Source organism: Neofelis nebulosa, chromosome 8, assembly GCF_028018385.1.
Source record: "Neofelis nebulosa isolate mNeoNeb1 chromosome 8, mNeoNeb1.pri, whole genome shotgun sequence".
NCBI classification, from domain to species: domain Eukaryota; kingdom Metazoa; phylum Chordata; class Mammalia; order Carnivora; family Felidae; genus Neofelis; species Neofelis nebulosa.
Window position 1 is genome coordinate 15,638,851 of NC_080789.1, and position 15,469 is coordinate 15,654,319.

General features: G+C 40.3%; 2 protein-coding genes across 10 annotated transcripts in view; both read left to right on the top strand.

The window, feature by feature from the left end:
- The window catches only part of CRY1 (cryptochrome circadian regulator 1), a 95,616-nt gene extending 94,747 nt beyond the window's left edge, over positions 1-869 (top strand). For both annotated transcript variants that reach the window (XM_058741510.1, XM_058741509.1), the window contains exon 13: positions 225-869. In XM_058741510.1, coding sequence (XP_058597493.1) covers positions 225-300 — 76 coding nt within the window. In that variant the 3' untranslated portion in view covers positions 301-869. The remainder of the gene's footprint in view (positions 1-224) is intronic.
- A 3,426-nt stretch (positions 870-4,295) lies between these two features.
- On the top strand, positions 4,296-13,255 carry MTERF2 (mitochondrial transcription termination factor 2). Of its 8 annotated transcripts, none has more exons than XM_058741516.1 (4): positions 4,316-4,428; positions 5,530-5,643; positions 6,333-6,452; positions 11,832-13,255. In XM_058741516.1, exon 4 carries the CDS (start codon positions 11,877-11,879, stop codon positions 13,044-13,046), a length of 1,170 nt encoding a protein of 389 aa, XP_058597499.1. In that variant the 5' UTR covers positions 4,316-4,428; positions 5,530-5,643; positions 6,333-6,452; positions 11,832-11,876; the 3' UTR covers positions 13,047-13,255. The 8 variants fall into 8 exon arrangements, with proteins under 8 accessions (XP_058597501.1, XP_058597496.1, XP_058597499.1 ...); XM_058741514.1 differs by having other exon boundaries at positions 4,340-4,428; positions 5,488-5,643; XM_058741518.1 differs by lacking the exon at positions 5,530-5,643 and having other exon boundaries at positions 4,296-4,428; positions 6,356-6,452.
- Positions 13,256-15,469: the final 2,214 nt, after the last annotated feature.

Below are 15,469 nucleotides of genomic sequence, written 5' to 3' on the forward strand. Positions count from 1 at the left end.
GTGCACTGGAAACTAATATATTGTATGTCAGTTATACTTCAGTAATAATATATATATATATATGGACAGCAATAATAAAACATTTTAAATATTGCTGTTTTCTTAGTGCCAACCTAATTTAGATTGTAACTTTCTTGAAGATCAATAAACACTCATCAATTTTTTTATCATTTAATTCCTTGAAATCAAACTTTACCCAGTTTCTTTTTCCCCTTAAATCACAGAAAACATTCAGGAAGAATACTGTTGCAGCTGAAATTGGTGGGGAGTTCAATACTTTTTTCAGTTAAATTATTTTAAAATGTCCTTCATTGATGGAAAGCAGTTACATTTTGAAATGCATTGTTTCTAATGACATTTCTGTAGTTTTAAACTTTTTAATGAATTTCACGTAGGATGAATGGTAATTTGTATATAAAGAACTTGATAAAAAATTTGCTTAATGTAAATAGAAATAGTCACAGTTAGTATAGACCCATCAATATATTTTTGATAATTTTTCATGTATGGTAAAAGTTAAAGTGGCAAACTGATATCCTGATATAAAAATTAATGTTTTGAGTGTCAATGTGGGAAGATAGGAGGTTTTTAGACTTTCTTAAAAGACTTTGTTAAAATTTTAGGACAAAATTTTCTTGACATCATTGTTTGATCTAACTTTACACAATTTGATAATAATGTTTTAGAAAATATGCGCCATCACAATTGGTAGTTACAGCCTCTGTTAACACAGACAATATGTTTTAAAGCTTCATGTATGCCTGTTTTGACGCAAATCTGTGGAAGTATCATGTGTTAAGTTCTCCTTGTCTCCCTTTGTTCATTTACAGCTAAGTGACTTTGTTATTAAAGTATATGCATATATGGAATCTTGTGTACTTGGTGGTGGTTGTTTTTTTCTTCTTTAAGTTTTTGTTTTAGTTAAGTGGGAGAGCATTGTTATATGAGATGTGATTACAAATTAGAGAGTCTATAAACCGCATGTAGCCATTCTGAATGAAGGAACAACTTCCAATATGTAGTAAAATAGTATTTTTCAAAATTATTCCAGATAAGATTACTATCTTCCAAATACTTTGTACTTTCAAAAATAGGTATCTGCAAGAAGGATTTAAAACCAAAGAGATTTTTTTTCAGGTAATGGGGCTTGTAACTATGAGTTAGTCACTACAATTAATAATGTGGGCTCTGGAGTCAAAGGCCAGGCTCTGCAACTCATTAGCTTTGAGATCTTGAGCAAGTTATTAACCTTCTGTGCCTTCTTTTTTTCTTTGAAATGGAGGGGAGAGTAGTATCTCCGTCATACTACATATGAAATGCTCGTGACAGTGCCTGGCATGCGGTAGGGAGCTCGCTAAGTGTTAGCTGCAGGGCTGCCGTGCTGTGTAGCTCCCTGGATTGTGTAGGGCACAGTCTGCTTAGCTGTATGCTCTAGCTCTGGGTAGCCGTCATTATTTTCATTACTATTATTATCCCATTCCTGTCTCTTGTAGGCAAGTTTTTGTCTTTTGGAATTCGAATCTTTTATTTTTTTATTTTCCCAGTCTTCAGTTGTGATAGATGTTCAGTGAGATAATTGTATCAAAAAGTAAAGTAAGAGTCATTTGAATCCAAAATCCAGAAACAGTAACATTTTTATATGATGAGCATTTTAAAAAGTATCCTAGATAATGGATTAATACTAATTGATAAGGTCCATTACTGAGAAAAGAAAAAAGTATGCCTTCTCTTCTTTCATCACTGTTAATAAGGAGTGATATTTTCGCTGTTTTTCATGATACTTGTATATAACAAGCTACTCTTTAGACCGGATTGTACTGTACAGCACGGAGCAATTCATAGACCTAGGATTTACCATCACCATCCAGGGGAATAAAAGATTCCGTTTTAATGAGAATAAATATTTTAGTAAAAGAACATTGTTTCAGCATAGGCATTGATATTTTGTTTTAAACATAGGGCGATTTGGTTTTTAGGGGTTTTTTTGCAAAGCTTTTTCAGTTTGGTTTGAATTGTAAATAAAAAGAATCACTGAAAGGGAAAGACAGGTAGCAGTCGGTGTGTTCCAGTTGAGTAGATTGTTTGAATGCAGTGGTTTCCCGTAACTAGAGGAGCTAGTGTTCTGAAAATCCTGCTTGTGGCTGAGGGATTTAAGGCCTTTTATTCATTCAAGAAATTATATCTTGAAATCTTATTACCAAACGTGTTCTGTTCTAGCATCTTGGAAAAAATGAGTTGAGGAAACCAAGCTTTTGAAAGAACCTACATAAAGTCTTTGTTTTTACATTCACTTGAAATAAATTAGTAACTTGGGATATAAAAGACCAGTAACAGTATTATTTCTAATGCATCTCTTAAGTACTAGAAACTTTAGGATCTCCCCACAATTTCAAACATGTTTGTAATTTTTGTATGTGTGTAATATGCATTATACTGGCTTCTTTCCTCCGTCTCTCCATCCAAGTGTTATTGTTGTTTTTTTCCCCCCCTGGTTGTATTGTCCTAGAAATTCACTAAATATTTGGAATGGAAAAAACTTCAGGTAGCATTTAGTTATTATTACAGTTGACAGAGCTGACTTGGTCAGTTTCAAGTTTTGATTACAATGCACAGGGTAATAGGTATTACCATTTCTTACACAAGTCTGTGGAACCCTGGTACAAGCTAAGCTGCCAGCTCCCTAGTGTACATATCTGCTCCCTCCCTCCTGAGCAGTGACTGCAGCATGCAGTTGTAAGGCGCTTGAGTTTACTACATTCCTTGACTTCCTTCTCTTCTCTGTAACCTACTCCAATTCCTTTTCCTAAATGCAGTGAAACATTTTGTTTGGTCCGGACCCCAAATCCTTATATCGCAGGAAAAAGTGTTCAATAAAGCCATGAGTAATAGGATTTTTATTTAAGGGTAACTCAGGGGAAGAAAGGTTACTGGACAATCACTCCCTGACCTCATCATATACATTAGCTACTCATTTAATTCTAGAATATCCTGGAGACCAAAGATGATCCTGAGAGAAGGAGCTAGGATTCTTGTTGCTAGTCTGTGTAATTTAAGGTGCAGATGTTGGTCCCTCTCAAAAAGCCTGTTGAGCACAAAGTGAATATTAAGGGTAGACTCAAATTAGCATTTTCTGAGTTCCTATCATGTGCCAAATATTGTTCATAGGAAAATAAATTCTTAAGTATCCACAAGGAGTTCACGAGGCAAGAGGGCAGTCTGGAAGAATTACAGTGGTGTGAGTTCAGGCTGTTAGAACTGTGCACAGTGTGCTGTGAAACACATGAAGGAAGAGACCTCCAGCCTGGGAAAATCACAGCTTTCCTGACTCCAGCTCTACCCAGGAGCATAGGACAACTAGGCAGGGTGGGGGCACCCTGTCTTTGGAAACATTTAACTGTACTTGGGATTCATCATGTTATCGGTTGTTAACGTCTTTGTCCTCCACTGTCCTACATGTAAACTCCATCAGGACAGGGAATGTACTTTTAAAACCCCCTTTGTCTTGTCCACCGGTGTCTTCTCATTGCGGTTTCACATGCTTGGCACTTAATAGGCATACCATAAATATTTGTTGATTGATAGATAAATGTGAGAATAAATGGGATGGACACTGAGACTGGCTTTAAGGAGAAATTAGTTTATAAGGTGAGCATCACAGGTAATAATTAGAATGGAACTGGACAGTTTGTCGGAAAAAACAAGTGTTCAGGTGAAAGCAGCAGGAGAGAGGCTTTTAAAGACGAATCAGACAGTCGCTGGCTACTGGGGGCGGGTGGGAGGGGGGGTAGCAGGGAGACTAGATATGTTCCAAAGAGGTTTGGGGGTTGTTTTGTTTTGACTACATTTCTTTTATAAATTCTTTCCTATGGAATTATTTTGGGAATTCTAAATGGCTATTGCTTAAAAGATACAGCGGCTTCTGAATTGTACATTTTTTCTTATGGGCTGGTGACATTCCTCAAGGGACAAAACGACCGGAACTCCCGTTTCCTAAATGCTGGTAAGGAAAGGGTGTGAAAACAGCCGCAGTAATTGCTGGCTCCTGGCTCCGTTCCCAGGAAAGCTGATTCCCACGCTGGCAGGCCTCCTCGCGCAGCCCCGCTTTGCGTAGGGTCACGTAACCTGTGTCCTGCGCCCTGATTGGTTGCGTTGGGACTCCGGGGACATACGTCTGCGAGCTCACGTCTGGGGGGGGGGGGGAAACCTCTCAGGTCTCCTGCTTCGTGATTGGCTGTGGGTAGAGGGGCTGGTGGCCTGGGTGGCACTCCTGAGGGAAATTCGCCGGCTTCTTGGGACCCTGGTCTCGGGACCTTGATCCTATTGCCAGGCCTGGGGAAGACGGCCCACCAAGGGAAACCTTCGCGGGGGGAGGGAGGAAGGACGGAGCCAGAGACCTGGGACCGACTGTGTCTTCGACGGAGCGGACAGGTGAGTCCCAACCCCTTCTCCGCCCCTGGGGGTGAGCACCACCAGCATCGCAGGGGCCGACTGGCGGGGGCCAGGGGCTGGGGACCTTGGGCCGCGCACGGCGAAACCAGTCTCCTGTTCAGTCGCCCAACTCCATCTGCCTGGCGGGGGCGGATGCCTCGGTGCCGTAGGTCAGAAGTTTCTCTGGAAACACGCGGGCCCCACGAGATGGATGTGTGGCTGTGGATTATTGCCCGAGAGTCTTTTGCTTCGGTCCTCGTTTTTACCTATAAACACTGGGGTTAATTTGAAACTGTCAGCAGATCATACATGTTATAAAGGTAGAACTTAATTGAAATTACTGGTGTTGTAGAGGGGACTGTTAAGGATGAAAATTGTGCATTTCACTCCTCAGAAATGCTTCAGAATAGCCCACATTGTGACTTAACACACATTTGCTAAGAGCATTATTACTGTGTAGGGCACAGGGAAAGAGCTGTACCCTAGAACCAAGTTGTTGGGTTTAAATCCAAGGCCTGCCCTTTGTTAGCTGAGCAACCCTGGGCAAGTTACTTTACCTGCATCTGTTTCTTCATCTTTAAAATGGGTTGTTGGGGCGCCTGGGTGGCTCAGTCGGTTGAGCGTCCGACTTTGGCTCAGGTCATGATCTCAAAGTTCATGAGTTCGAGTCCTGCATCGGGCTCTGTGCTGACAGCTCGGAGCCTGGAGTCTGCTTCGCATTCTGTGTCTCCCTCTCTGTCTACCCCTGCCCCACTCGTGCTCTGTCTCTCTGTCTCTGTCTCTCAAAAATAAACATTAAAAAAAAAAATTAAAATGGGTTGTTGTGATAATAAATTTTCTGAATACTCTGTAAGTAGTTTATGGTATTAGCCCAATTTAGTCTTCACAGTCACCCAGGATGTAGGGTCCCCGTTTTCCTGACACTCCCCACTGAGGCACAGAAAGGTGACATGACTTCCTTAAGTCACAGCACAACTAATGACCAGGAGTTAAGCCCATACAGATCACAGTTTCACCCACCACATTAGGATGCCTCACCAACTTGGTTTGTTCATTTAGTTTCAGTTAACAAATACTGATTTTGTTCCCCTGTGGACCAAGTTCTTTGCTGGGTGCGAGAGACGGAGCAGAATGGCACACAGACCTTGCCCTCCCAGTGCTTGCAGAGAGTGTGTGGCTCTCACCAGGTTCTCCAGTGCTGTTTGTGATCCCAAGGTATGAAGAAACATTTTAGCAGAAGAGCTAGTGTCTAGTGTAATGTCTAACAACACAGCATGAGCTTAAAAAAAAAGAAGAGAAAAAGAAAAAAACTGGTTGAATGGGTGAAGAACTTAGAGGAGTTAGGGTCAAGAGCAGGGTGCTGTGGAAGAGCACACACAAAGGTCCACCTGCCCAGCCTCTTAGAGTCAGCAAATGCCAGTCTAGTGAAGTGTAGGGAAGCAATTCATTGGAACATGGTGATGACCAGTCTCTGCCCTCATGGAGGGTGACAGAAACAACACATGAACAGCTGCAACAGTGACAAGTGGCACCAAGGAGCAGTCCTTGGTGCTGTGAGAGCCTGTAATGGGGGCAGGAGGCTTCATCTGTTTATGAAAGTCAAGGAGGTCTAAGAAAGTGACAGACCTAGGGGTTAGACAGGGGTACTTTGGGCATGGGGAACAGCCCTCAGTCTTCAAAGACCCTGTGGTGTGAACGTTTAGAGCACCAGAGACTGAAAAGAACTGGTGGATTTTTTTTTTTTTTTTTTTTTTTTTTTTTTTTGGCGGCAGTGGCGGGGCGGGGGGGGGGGTTGTTGAGGAAGGTGCAGGCACAGATTCAGGTGGTGACAGAGACCAGACAGAGAGGCCTTTTAGGCCATGGTATAAGGCATTTTTATTTTGTTTTATGTCTTTATCCTAAAGTGCCACTGAAAAGTTTATTGCAGGGACATGACAAGATCACATTTTGAAAAGTTGGAGAGAAGCTCAAGTGATTAACTGAAGCCCTGGATGAAAATAGGATCTCTAAGGAGAAACTGTAAGGTAAGAAGGGGAGAGGGTCTAAATCAAGTCTTGAAGATGGGCCTGCAAAGGAGACAGATAAAGGGAAGTCAGAGTGGAGGAAGGAAGGGGGAGAACTGGGAGGATGGGGAGTCCTGGAAATCAGTTGAGAGAATATTTCGTGGAGAAAGTGGTCAACTGTGCTGAAAGCTGCAGAGGTCAAAAGAGAGAGGAACTAAAAGTGCTCATTGGCTCTAATCACATGGAAATTGTCTTTATTGGGATCTATGTAGGGAGGAGGGGAGGAAATGGAGAGAAAAAGATCTGTGAGAATTAACTGAGAGTAAGAGAAAATAGGGTTTTAGGTGGAGTGGCAGTGAGAAGAGACTTTGAATTGAAGGGTGGGAGCCCCAGAGAGGAGGACAACTGAAAGAGTGATTTTACAAGGAAGAAAGGGTCTGGATGTCTCAGGCCAGACAGGTTGGGATCAGTACAGGAGCAGGGATTACCCTGGATACTGAAGGGTATACTTGTAGCAGAGGGGAGATACCAGAAGATTTAAGTTTGGTGTGATGAGTTGCTCTCCTTTCTTTGCACAGATTAGAGGCAAGAGAATTGGTTGAGAGTAGAATAGGGGTTGAGGGGAGCTAGAGGTCCAAGCTGAGGAGATTTGACATCCTTGGTGGGGGATGTGCAAGAGTGAGTTGCCCCAGAGATTGTTTTAGAATGGTCTGGCAGAGGGGGCCAAGTATGCAGCAAAGAAATTAGCCTCCTGGCTTATTCAGGGAATTGCAAAATAATAGGGAATTGAGGATGGAAGCTAGGTAGAATGAAAAGCTGCATTTTTTTTTTAATGTTTATTTATTTGGGGAGAGAGAGAGCATGAACTGGGGAGGGACAGAGAGAGGAAGAGAGAGGGTCCCAAGCAGGCTCCACACTGTCAGTGCAGAGCCCAACTTGGGACTCGATCTCCTAAACTGTGAGATCATGATTTGAGCCAAAAGCAAGAGTTGGATGCTTAACCAACTGAGCCACCCAGGCGCCCCAAAGCTACATTTAATGTATAGTAAAGGAGGCCTCACAAATCATGGGGAAAGAAAGGACTGCTCAAAAACAGTGCTTGGAGATAGCCAAACTGTTGATAATCTGTTTAGACTTGCCACTCATAACAGAAATTTCAAGTGAATTAAAGGAGCTGTCTTTTTTAAATCAAACAAAAATATAGAAGGACATATGGGTGAATTTTTGTCATCATGTAGTGCATAAAGCAGTAGGAATCATCAAGGGAAACTTCCATGACCCTTCGACCACTTAAAATTAACCACTTTGTTCTGACACAAGCTATATTATGTATGAACCTTGAAGACATTATGCTAAGTGACACAAGCCAGATGCAATGGGACAAATATTGTAAGACTCCACTAATATGAAGTACCAAGGATAGGCAAATTCCTAGAGACCAAGAGTAGAATAGAAGTTACAAGGGGGCTGAGAGGAGGAAGGAGTGGGGAATTACTGTTTTATGGGAATAGAGTTTGTGTTTGGGGTGATGAGAAAGCTCTGGAAATCATGGTAGTGGTTGTACAACATTGTGGATTTACTTCATGCCACTGAATTGTATACTTAAAAGTGGTAAGAATGGGGGGTGCCTGGGTGACTCTGTCAGTTGAGTGTCCGACTCTTGATTTTGGTTCAGGTAATGATTCCAGGGTCATGGGATCAAGCCCTGCGTCGAGCTCCATGCTGAGCATCAAGCCTGTGGATTCTCTCTCTCTCTCCCTTTGCTCCTTCCCTGCTTGCGCACACTCTGACTTTCTCTCTGAACAAATAAGTAAATAAATTTTTTTAAAAGGTTAAATGAGAAAAATTTATATCTTAGCACAGTAAAAAAAAGTAACCATTTTGGTATGCTGGAATGTACCTTCAACAACTAAAAGTGAACTGGAGAAAATCTTTCCAAAAACAAGAGGATTATTTTTTTAATATATGAAGAGTTTATAGAAAGATTGCTATTTAAAAAGGCCGGAACAGGGGCACCTGGGTGAGTCAGTCAGTTAAGGGTCCAACTTCGGCTTAGGTCATGATTTCTCAGTTCCCCAGTTCAAGCCCCATGTCCAGCTGTGTGCTGACAGCTCAGAGCCTGGAGCCTGTTTCAGATTCTGTCTCTCTCTCTCTCTCTCTCTCTCTCAAAAAGAAACAAACATTAAAAAAAATTTTTTTTTAAGGCAGGAATAGCTAATTCACTAAAGGAAATAGATGGTCAAAATAATTCATTAAGCTCTGCCTCATTAATACAAGAAAACAAAGTTAAATTAGTGTTGTGTTCATTTTTTACAAAATAGAATTAAAACTAATGAGAAAATCAGTCATACTGCTTGTGACAAGGTCATCTGACATTTGTTCTGGATTATAAAGTAACAACCTAGCTTTTCAAATGTTCACATAGCTCCTCTTCAATAATTCCATTCCTAGGAATTCATTCTAAAAGAAAATAATAGCATACTTGATGTTAGGGAATGAATCACAAAATTATATCTATCCCATATGTCATGTGCTCATTTTAAATGTTTAGAGTGCTTTTGGGGCGCCTGGGTGGCGCAGTCGGTTAAGCGTCCGACTTCAGCCAGGTCACGATCTCGCGGTCCGTGAGTTCGAGCCCCGCGTCAGGCTCTGGGCTGATGGCTCGGAGCCTGGAGCCTGTTTCCGATTCTGTGTCTCCCTCTCTCTCTGCCCCTCCCCCGTTCATGCTCTGTCTCTCTCTGTCCCAAAAATAAATAAAAAACGTTGAAAAAAAAAAATTTAAAAAAATAAATAAATAAATAAATAAATAAATGTTTAGAGTGCTTTTGATGCCAAGTTTAGATACTTAGAGTGGATAAAAAAAAGAATAAATAAACTGTGTATATATAAATGTGTGTTAATTACAGAGGATTCACATTTGTGCTTTTCACTTTTCTTCGTCAACTGTGTTTGCTCATCAGAGAGAAAGAAAGAGCAAGACAGGCAGCTTTAATTATGAGACAACCCACCTGAACACATGATAGTTCACCCTGGAGTAAGCAGGAAATGTGAGACGGCCTGCTTTACCCTCAGCCTCATTGGGCAGGAGCATCTTGCTGTGGTCAATGTGGTGCTAGTGTTTAGTCTGTCATTTTGTGTAATGTGACCCCCACACTAAGCCAACTATTTCATCTGGTGCTTAGCCAAACACTGGGATCTGCTCCAGTGCTTGGGGAACCCCTTGCCGGACTGGACTTACCTAGAAGACATTATGTTAGTATTTAATGTGGTGCCGGTTTAAGACATTTTCAAGAAAAATTCTGAGTCTTCACAATTTCAAATTGGAGGCTGAGCTTACACCCTAATTCTCATATACCAGGTAACCTTGCTTGTATGTAATTCAAAATTATAATAAAGGGTGCAAGAATCAGAAAAAAAACAACAGACATGTATGTCAGATATGAACAGTTGTCTATAGGTGGTAGAGTTGTGACTTTTTCCACTTCCTTATTCTTTTCAGAGTGGGGCGGATCCTCTGAAGTGAGAACGTATTGCTTTTATAAACTGTCACTTGGGACGACCGAAGCATTTGAAATAGTTTTCACAGTTTTCACTTACTCTTTGTAAATAATGTACTTCTGTCTAAAATACAATTTAAACTCCTATTACTACAAGAATTTTAGCTCCAGATATTTCCTGGTAATGGCTACTATTTATTGAGTACTTCCTATGTACCAGGCTTTGTGCATAGTGCTGGACATGCATTTGAACCTTCACGGTATTCCTGTAAAGTTTATGTCAAGTTAAAGTTGTCTCCATTTTACAGATGATCCTGAGGAGTAGTAGTACATTTACTATATTGTAGTAGTATTGAACATTTACTGTGAGACACTGTTCTAGTCACTACTTGTTTACATACTTAATCTGAGGCTAAGTAACTTTCCCAAGATGACCCCATAAATTAGAACCAGGACTGAACATGGGCATCTTGGCCATGGAGTCCATGCTCCTTCCAGCATGTGGTACAGATGTGAGGCCCGAGATTGTGGGGTGTGGGGCTCCATGTGCCCATCATTATGCAGTATCTCCCTCTTCCTTCCTGTTAAAATCCATGGTCCTCTTAGAAATTTTATAAAATAGCCTAATATTTATATCTTGGCTCTTTAGGAATCATCTAAAGGAAACTAGTATTAGGAATTACATTAAAAAGAAAAAAAAAACTGGTTGAACCACTCGAAGTAAAACAGAAACTACGCCTACAGTTATTTTAGACACCATGGACACTAACAATGAGCTATTATTACAAATGGTAAACCAAAATGAGAACATTGTTACTTGTTATTTTTCCTTAGAGAATAGTGATTTATTTGCATTAGTTGGGACAGGCTTGAAAGTGAAAAGTCCTTGCATATGTGGCAATGGCATCATTAAATAGTTTTCACAACTATCCGGGATTGGATTATGGCTTTTTTTCAACTTTCCTTCAAACCTACAAATAATAAGGAAGGCTGTTAACTAGCTAAATAGTTCAGCACTACATGCTTTTATGCCAGGGATGTGACACTTAACCACTCTCACGTGCTGAAAGTTCAAACAGTAAACTAGGCATGTTTTAATTACCAGAGAGTAACAAGAAAATAGCACGGAAGTCGATAATGCAGGAAGCACAGTGTAGCCATCTCTAGGTACGTAAAGCTGTCAAGTGGGGGCAGCTGGTTAGACTATTGTGCAAGTATGGACCCCGTTCCACTTAGTGTGATTGCCCACTGCTCCACTGGGGCAGTCACAGCATATCTCATTTTGCCTAGCTAAGATTTTCTTTAATTTTAGGTTTATGAAAAGGATTTTCACATAATTCTGATGAAACAAGCTTACACTTATTATTTTCAATAAAATGACTTTGGGTAATAATTATTTAGCAAAAAATTTACTCTAAAATATAAAATTAGAGATGACTCCCCCCCATAAGTATTTGCTTCAGCTAAACATAAACTTGAAAATGTAAAATGTTAAAAAAAAAAAAAAAAAAAGCTGTGTGTGTGTATTAGTAAAATGTGTCTCCTAAAGAAAAACATAACGAGTTGTAGAAAAGGGAATTTGTATCAGAATGACATTTGAGGTCTTTGAATCCTTGAACTGTTTGTGGCCTTACTACTGATCTGTAAAATGGAAACTACTTCACAAGGTTGTGGCAAAGCTCACACAATGTTTATAGTGTAGAAGATGTCTAAGTTGTGATGAGGTATGTTAGTTACTTTATACATTTAAGAGGATATATGTAATATTCCACAAAAAGTTTGAAGCCAACTTTGGCAAAATGCAGTTTTCCTGTCTAATTTACATCCATGTTATTTCTGTGCTTACTGCTGACAGCCCAAATTTGTGCTCCATGTGTTAAAACCTGCATTTTCTTTCTTACAGGTGCAATAAGTACCTTCTGAGTCCCAGGACGGTGGCAATTAGCCAATGGTTGCAGGCATGTTGTGGAAGTTGCTGATAAGATCCCAGCCCTGCAGGCTGTGTTCTTTCAGAAAGATGCTATCGGCTCCAAAATACAGACCCTTTCTAGCATGCTTCACCTATACAAATGATCATCAGTCAAACAAAGAAAATAAAAGAACAGTGGAAAAGCTCTATAAATTTTCAGTCGACATCGGGAAAATTCGCAGACTAAAAGGATGGGTACTTTTTGAGGATGAAACCTATGTTGAAGAAATCGCAAATGTTTTACAACAACTAGGTGCTAATGAAACCGCTGTAGCCAGTATTCTGGAACGCTGCCCAGAAGCAATTGTCTGCAGTCCAACGGCTGTTAACACCCAGAGAGAACTCTGGCAGTTGGTCTGCAAAAACGAGCAAGAGTTAGTCAAGTTAATAGAACAGTTTCCAGAATCTTTCTTTACTGTTACAGACCAGGAAACTCAGAAGCTGAACATTCAGTTCTTTCAAGAGTTGGGACTCAAAAATGTGGTCATTAGCAGGTTTTTGACAACTGCATCTAATATTTTTCATAATCCTATTGAGAAAAATAAGCAAATGATAAGTATTCTCCAAGAGAGTTACCTAAATTTAGGTGGCTCCGAGGCCAACATGAAAGTTTGGTTACTGAAATTATTAAGCCAAAACCCATTTATTTTGCTGAATTCTTCTGCAGCTATAAAGGAAACACTAGAATTTCTCCAGGAGCAAGGTTTCACAAACTTTGATATTCTCCAGCTTCTCTCCAAACTCAAAGGATTTCTTTTTCACCTTTGCCCCAGAAGCATACAGAACAGCATTTCCTTCTCTAAAAATGTTTTTAAGTGCACAGATCATGACCTGAAGCAATTAGTTTTGAAATGTCCTGCCATTTTATATTATTCTGTTCCAGTTTTGGAAGAGAGAATTCAGGGATTATTGAAAGAAGGAATTTCCATAGCTCAGATAAAAGAGACGCCAGTGGTTCTTGAATTAACACCGCAGATAGTACAGTACAGGATAAAGAAACTGAATTCCCTAGGCTATAGAGTAAAGGATGGACATCTGGTAAATCTAAGTGGAACAAAAAAAGAATTTGAGGCTAACTTCGGCAAAATTCAGGCCAAAAAAGGAAGGCCATTGTTTAACCCTGTGGCACCATTAAACATTGAAGAGTAACTTGCAGACTCCTGCTGCTTTCTAGCATTGCAGAGTGAAGCTGAGTAGCAGGGACTGGAGTCAGTTTGTAGGCACTAGTAATTTTAAGAAACTGCTTAGCTTCTGAGTTGTCTTAAGTTACATCTGAGTAGATAATCTCTGACTCATTTGCTATATTTTAAGATATAAACTGCATTTATTTTAAATAAAGTTGGTAATTTTGACTTTGAGCTATTTCAAAAACTCCTATACTAGTAAATGGCACATCAGAGTGATACTTTGCGAGTGAATCATTTCTAAGATACTGACAAGTACACTCCCTTAATTCAAAGTATGGATATATTTTTATTTAAATAGCACATTTCATCTGGAACACAGACTCCGTCTTCTTCCTCACCACCAGCTCTGAAACATCGCTCTAATGTGGTCTGAATTCTATAGATTAGTGTTAAGTGAAACAATAAGCAAACTTCTAATACATTTTTTTTAAGAGCAAGCTGATTTCATCTCTTGGTTGGGATAAGCAAGTGCCTTTGAGAACAAAGTATTTCTCATCCAAAAAGAATAGAGCTTATTTGTGTGGTGAGCTTAAAACTGACCATCTCAGAGAACTCTTACATGCATTACTTTCCCCGTTTTACAGACGAGGAAATAAGCTTAGAGCAGCCTGCCTGCCAAGCGACAGGGCCCAGATGTACTATGATCTGACTTCTGTTCAAACCCATGAACAGAAAAAGGATTGCTTAGGAGTTGGCATAAGAAAAGTCATGCTCTTACCTGACATGCCAAAGGAGTACTAACAACAAATTTAGGGATTTTTATGAAAATTGTAAAATTCCTTAAATGTGAAATGATCTTACATACATTCGAAGTAAGCAACTTTTTAGAAAACTCTGAAAATCCAGGTCTGGCTCTTTGAAAGGGACAGTGTGTGACAGTTGGTACCGATTTTAGTTAGTATTCCAAGTTTCTCTTTCTAAATCTTGTTCTGAGATATACATTACCCAGATAAAGACTGGCTCACGTTCATCTGTGGAGCTTGAACTCTGTAACAAATAGATAACCAAACAGTTGACTCTGACATTCAAACATCTATGTGCTATGTGTGCATGGCCTTAAGTAATGAAAAACCTATAAAAAATACAGGCCATGTTTTTATTCATTCAGCAAATGCAAATAACCCTTACCATCCAAATCTGTTTGGTTCCTTAGGATAGTGAAAGACATTTCTATGCAGCATCTACTAAGAGCCAGGCATGCTGTGCTTTAGAATCCTTAAAGTTGAGTACCACTATTTACTGTTCTATAGATGCGATGCAGGCAGAGAAAGGGTTAAGTCACCTACCCGAAGGTTAGGTGACCTACACAGGCAGGTTCAAGAAAAAGAATGGCAGCCAGTAATAGCCACGCCAGGATTGAGTGCCAGATAAGAAGAGCATCGCAATGCCATCTAAGGAACAGGATCTCACTAAGAGTGATGGGAAACCATTGGAAAGAGTTTAGTTTGGCTCTTGTCCTGACATAATTATCAATGGTAAGCTTTATCTTTTATTCTCAAAAGTGTCCTAGTTTTGATTTTATATTATATAGTTGCCTTAGTAGTTCTATTGTATTTTGAGATACCTACTAGATATCTGAGATGTCAAACAGGCAAATGGCAGTTGGAACTGTGAGAAGTCAGGACCAGAGATAAATACTCTGGGGTCATTTGAGTATCTATGGTATTTAAAGCTACAACTCTAAATGAGGTTGCCCAGAGATACAGATTTATAGTACTGGCTGGCTGTGCCTGGAATGGCACAAAGAAGTCTGCCAAGGACAGAGGGCAAGGTTAATAATACCGAGTGCCATGGAGCGGTTAACTAAGATACAGATTTTAAGTGGCCATGGATTTGGCAAAAAAGGAAATCACTGGTTGGCCCTAACAAGAGTGACTGGTGCATTGAGAAAGGAAGGCAACCAGAGTGGGTTGAGGGAATAGGAAAGGAGTAAGAGGCAGGGACTATATGAAGTTTTTCAACAAATGCTGCTGCAAAAGGAAGCAGGAAAATGGAAGTTGTAAGATGAGGCATAATTTTCTTTCAAGAAACCAAATACCAGAACATGCTGATGGATATGACCCAGGAGAGAGATGGAGGAGAGATGGAAAAGCTGCAGGATTAATATCCTTCAGGAAGTGAAAGTGGAGTGAGTGGATCTGAGCAGAGATCATAGTCCTGGTCCACATGGGAACAGATGTAGGCAGGTTGATGGAGGGGGTAGTGTGAGAGGAGAGGTGCTGTCAGGTTGCCTCTTTTACAGAGGGCAGTAGAACCGGTGGGAAGTACTGCAGAAGGGCTGGAAAGACAAGGTGTGAAATGGTTATTTTGAGGAGTAAGAAAATGAACATACAAGAAGTCTGTAAGAAAGTTTGGCAGAGTTCAGTGGCCATTAATTTTAAAAAA

What these genes read in the sequence shown, in the direction of transcription:
- MTERF2 (XM_058741518.1), top strand. Translation starts at nt 11,877, where the DNA reads ATGGTTGCAGGCATGTTGTGGAAGTTGCTGATAAGATCCCAGCCCTGC.